The sequence below is a fragment of the Sprattus sprattus genome (assembly GCF_963457725.1).
Source record: "Sprattus sprattus genome assembly, chromosome: 9".
In the NCBI taxonomy this organism is placed as follows: Eukaryota; Metazoa; Chordata; class Actinopteri; order Clupeiformes; family Clupeidae; genus Sprattus; species Sprattus sprattus.
In genome coordinates, this window is record NC_137928.1 from 16,398,586 (window position 1) to 16,403,826 (window position 5,241).

General features: G+C 47.8%; 1 protein-coding gene across 1 annotated transcript; it reads right to left on the bottom strand.

The window, feature by feature from the left end:
- Nucleotides 1–749: 749 nt before the first annotated feature.
- Nucleotides 750–4,716, bottom strand: irf2bp1 (interferon regulatory factor 2 binding protein 1). The gene is made up of 2 exons (XM_080844215.1): nucleotides 2,525–4,716; nucleotides 750–2,237 (listed from the first exon to the last, which is right to left on the bottom strand). Exon 1 carries the CDS (start codon nucleotides 4,523–4,525, stop codon nucleotides 2,546–2,548), a length of 1,980 nt encoding a protein of 659 aa, XP_080700341.1. The 5' UTR covers nucleotides 4,526–4,716; the 3' UTR covers nucleotides 750–2,237; nucleotides 2,525–2,545.
- Between the last annotated feature and the right edge of the window lie 525 nt (nucleotides 4,717–5,241).

Genomic DNA, 5,241 nt, shown 5'->3' on the forward strand with positions numbered 1-5,241 from the left:
GTCCTTATTTGGTTCAGGTCTTATTTTGAAGGCCGGGGTTACTTTGCCACCATTGTCAGTTATTAATCTGATAGGTTGGCTATGACACACAGGCTATGATACCCAGGGATCAGTTTTCACACGTCTTCTGTTTAATCTCTATTTACGCTGTCTTTGGGTCAAATTCTACAGAATAAACCTGATTAGCATCGTCAGGCTACAGAGATATATCTGGCTCTCTCACCATTTGACTACAGCCAAATGTACCTCCTCTGTCAATGTCTAAAGCAAAACATTTTGACAAAGCAAAGATTATCGTGTTTGGCAGGAAAGAGGGTAGAATTAGTATTAGTAAACACCTAGTCTATCAGGCTCTAGATCCCAAAGACCAAGTCCACACGGTGTTCTTACAGACTCAGATACTGCCCCAAGGCCCTGGAGAACAGAGCACATTTCTCCAGTTCTAAAATCTTAACCCTGGCTTCCAGTTACTTACAGACTATGGTTCTCTATTTGGCACTTTTCTTAATGAATGAGATGGAATGTGTTTTCACTTGAAGGGAATCAAGGAAAAAACTATGAAACCTTCAATGAAAAGTTGAATTTATGGTGATTTGGCCTAAAACCTGATGATTGGAGCTGTTCATTTTGTTCATACTGGCCACTGAAAGGTTCCACTCAAGAGTGTAACAGCGGCTCAAAGGGTTGTGAACAAGGCTTTCTCATCCTTTCAGCTGCAGTTTGAGAAATAAATACACAAGTCAAACCACTGACATCTGGACATTACAGACGTTGGACCGTCTTTATTGAAGGATTGTCAAAAGCCTGTCATACTTTTTAATTTAAATATAATCGGAACCTTAACACAAAAGCAGATTGAACATTTTACACAGAATGAAGTGTTTATGTAGGCATGTTTACATATACATTACCATAACATATATCCAGGGCAGAGATTTTAACAGTACAGGATAGTTTAAAAGTCATTACACTGAAAAAGCACTCAAGAAATGTCTTATATTCAATAGCAAAAACGTTGGCAACTTTCTTCCTCGGAAAGCAGGCCATTAGTTATGTCATACTGTTGAAATAAAAATATATCTGGACCTTGTAGAATTGTAAAAAATTAAAACAATGTTTACACTATATCTGCAGTTTTTTTTTTTTGTACATTTCACCAAACATCACACCTATGCAGTTGATCTGCTCAACTTCACCGGCCAAAAGGGGTAATAGAAATATAATCATTTGAGTGAGAGTCATACAGTCTACTGGGTCCACTCTACGGGGACTGAAGCATGTGGTTCCCATAAACTTCCCTGTTTATCTAATGAAATAAAAAGCTATTTTACCACAAAAATATACGCAACAGCGTTGTATTATACACCGATCTCTGCAAGAATCTATCTTTGGTTTTCTATTCACTCATTTAATTAGTGGTACTTAAAGCAGTATGAAGTATCAAAACTAGAGATTGCACTTTTAGAACCATTGAAAGGGCTGTATGTTTTTGTTTTGTTTTGTTTACAATCTACATACAGTATATCAAATATAAAGAAAGATTTATATCGTACATGCTGGATTTGAAATAGGCGTGGCTTGGATATGGTAAAAGCATTTTTTTTAAATCTTTTATTTATTGGAAGCCTACCAGCATGTGGTAGCCTCTCTTCCTGCAATGTTGGCTTTTGTCAGCAGGGACACGAGTAGGGGAACACGGGTGTGACTGCCTGAGAGCACACCTAGACTCGACGTCTCCTATTGTTTACAAAGCGCAGGCTTTCTCCCCACAACCCAAGCCTGTCTGGCTGTAGGGACATTCAGTGATGTCAGCATTCATTCTCATAATAAAACAAGACAGTCCTTGAGGTGTGAATTTTGCTTGTCGAAAGACACAGGCTGCTCTGTGAAATGGGTCTGAATACATTACAAGTAGGTTAAATTATAATATACTTTCATACAGCCTATTACTATACATAGTTTGCCTAAATATTTGAAGATACAAATCACTTAGAGATTTTTACATATAGACTTGACATTTTGGGCGGCAATAAGAGCATATAAGGGTTTGGGTCTCCTCTAGACCTGATGGGGCCTGGGCATCATGACCCTGCCCTGAGGGGGAGAAAGATTAAGGGTGATTGGCTGTGAGGAAGAAGACCTGCTTGATTGACAGTGTCTCTTCAGTGCTGATTGCCGTGCGGTCACAGCATCTTTGGGGTTCAAGGCTGCAGTTCGTTCCATGGAGAAGCTGGACCCTGGAATGAAAAAAAGAGAACAACACACTTTAACAGAAGTCCATACAGGGCATGAAGGCCTACACAAATACAACCACAAGTCATATCCTTCTTAATGTCTGTTTCTATACACAGAAAATTCAAATTACAGTGCTTCACATTACTTTGCTGCTCATATCATATCTACCACACCTTACTTTTATATAATTCCAGTCTGTACAGCAGTGTTGTGATGTTGGTACAATCAAAAACATCAGTGTAATAACAAAAACATTACTATTGTAGTACACAGGCCCAAACAACCATACCTCTGTCCACAGCGAAGACCATTACGGGTCCCTCTCCTTTTTAACCTTCACGTCTCCAGCCAGGATGGTGGAGATCTCCCCCTGCATAAAGGCCCAGGGCACGTTGGAGCCCACCAGGGGGCACTTCTCGCCGCTGGGGCAGTACACCTCGCTGCCAGAGCCCTGGTTGCGGATGAAATCCCGAGTGCAGGGGAAGCAGAACTTGTGCCCGGCCACGGAGGGGCACTGGACGAAGTGCGTGTCCTCCAGCCTCTCGTGGCAGATGGTGCAGCAGAGGGGCGTGTTGCTTCCGCCGGCGCCCGAGGCCTCGCCACCCGTGCCCGCCGCCTGCTCTGAGGGCATGGAGCCGCCCGTGGCTGACCCCGCAGAGCCGGAGCTGCTGCCCGCCGCCGCACCAGGCTCCCCGTTCCGTGATGCCAGTCGGCGCTGGCCAGCCGGCGATGCCGCCATAGGGCTGCCGTTGTTTTGCCGCAGTGCTGAGTTGGCACCAGAGGAGGAGGAGGCAGAGGAGTGGGACATGCTGGAGCCTCCAGGGGCGTCTTTGGGCGACTGCCCAGCTGCTCCCACGTTGTCAGCCACGTTCATGAGCGCCGTGATGGGCGAGGGGTCGCTGCCGTGGATGGCCAGGCCCTCCTGGAGAGACGACATCTGCCCGGCATTGGGCTGGGCTGCGGCAGCAGCAGCAACGGCGGCAGCCATGTGAGCCGCCATGCCAGGATAGCTGTACGCCCAGTGCTGCCGCAGCTGTTCCTCGCTGACCAGCCTCTCTACTACACTACCAACACTAACAACACCACCGCCGCCGCCTCCAGCACCACCCTCTGGCTCGGGGGAGGTCTTGCGCCTGCGGACCCGTGACATCCCTGGGCGGCCCATTTGGCAGAGTGAGGTGGGCAGGACGGCACAGCTGGCGTCCAGGTAAGGCTGTGGGAGGGCGTCGGGGTTGGGGGCATCCTTAAAGGTGCGCACGGCGTCGCTAAGGAGCTCGGCGAGCAGGCGCCAGTCGCCAGAGCCGTGACGCTTCTCATACTCCACATACTTGTAGCCCGAAGTGATCACCTTGCCGGCGTCCTTCTGGCAGTCGTGGAACATCTGCTTCACCAGCATCACCAGGCTGGAGAAAACCACACCTGAGCCGCACGGGTACTCCACGAACACCTTCAGCTCCGTCTCGGGCCCCACCTTGGCGTCGAAGGCAAAGATGCGGCCCAGCAGGCCGTGGTCCTTCTTGAAGCGCACGTTGAACGGCGAGCAGCTGGAGAGGGTGAGCAGGGTGTCTCGGACGGGCTTGGGCCGCCCAGCCCAGTCGTCCCCACGGTTACGGACGCTCTCCGTGAGCTCGCTCAGTGCCTCCACATTACGGTGCTTCTCCTTCAGCTCCTTCTCGACCTCAGGACTTATGAAGGGAGCAACACCCACCCCCATGCCCATGCCCATCCCCAGTGCCTGACGCTTGCTGATCTCATTCAGGATGGGGGCAGAGATGGTTAAGGAGGTTGCTCCAGACCTGGCATTCAAGCCTGGCATGGCAGCCAGCAAGCCATGTGTGGTACCAACTAGACCCTGTGCCATTAAGTTGGGTGGGACAGTGCCTATCATAGCCCTGCTTCTGGCATTGGGGCTCTGTCTACTAACCTCTTGGGGAACCCCATCTTCAAGTCTGGGAAGTCCATTTGGAAGACGTGCAGGCACCCCATAATCTCCTCTTGCCCTTTCATAGCGCTCTGGCGGCTGCCGGCCACCGTCAATGGGGCCATCTTTTCCACCTGGACCATGTTTACCAGACTGAGGGCCAGGGGATCGGCCATCCTGCATTACATGTGTTCTCTTAAGCTGCCGTGCCGTCTCAATAAGGAGCTCAATTCTGTCCGCACCTTCGTAGTTCACGCATCCTCGACAAACGGCTTCGCTAAAGTCCCATATCATAGCCCAAGGCATCTTGGGCAAATCGCAGAGGTAGCACCATTGCCGCCTGGAAGATGCCTGTGAAGAGGAGGACATATTTGACAGGCCCCTCTTCTTTTTACGGTCTCAAATCCCTCCAATACAGCGTTTTGGTCAACCGTAAAGAGCCCTGTGCACAATCGTGTCCTTTTCTCCCGAAGGAGTGATATCGCTAATAACTTTAACGATATTGTATTGTTTTTTTCCAGACTTTATGTTTTCTCAACAACAGCCTGCGCCCCCGAAGAGTTTCTCCTGGAAGACGCTGGAAACTTACACAACTATGTAGCAATGCATTGTGGGATTTGAAGTACTGTTTCCCCACTCATCACAACAGGAGGTGAATCATATGTCTAGGCTTCGTAGTTGTTTACAAAGATTGACATACTTAGTTGTTATTATCAGAACCTAGGCGTGTTTTCTGTCTTTAAACATTTTGTAGTTTCAAACTGAGGGTAGTCGTAAACCCACGGTATGTTACAAGCAATGATCTCAAACAACAGTCTAAAGACTAGATACAGGCTTGGCTTATTAATAGCCTTTCGTTCTGTCACATATAGTTTTTATGACCAAGTCAAAGTCGTTTTTCTCAATGTATTGCCGCTAGTTAGCTATCCTTCATTTAAACTTAGTTGCAACTTGATCTAAACATAGGCGAGCTTGTTTATCGCACTCAACGTTCGATTACTTCAGATGTGAGAGTTGTCAATTTTTAAGTTAAAGCTCTTTGATTAATCATTTGACACTTATTCCGTTGACGGTTCATTATTTTA

Bases quoted from the DNA above. Each gene is read 5' to 3' on its own strand.
- irf2bp1 (XM_080844215.1), bottom strand. From the start codon at position 4,525: ATGTCCTCCTCTTCACAGGCATCTTCCAGGCGGCAATGGTGCTACCTC.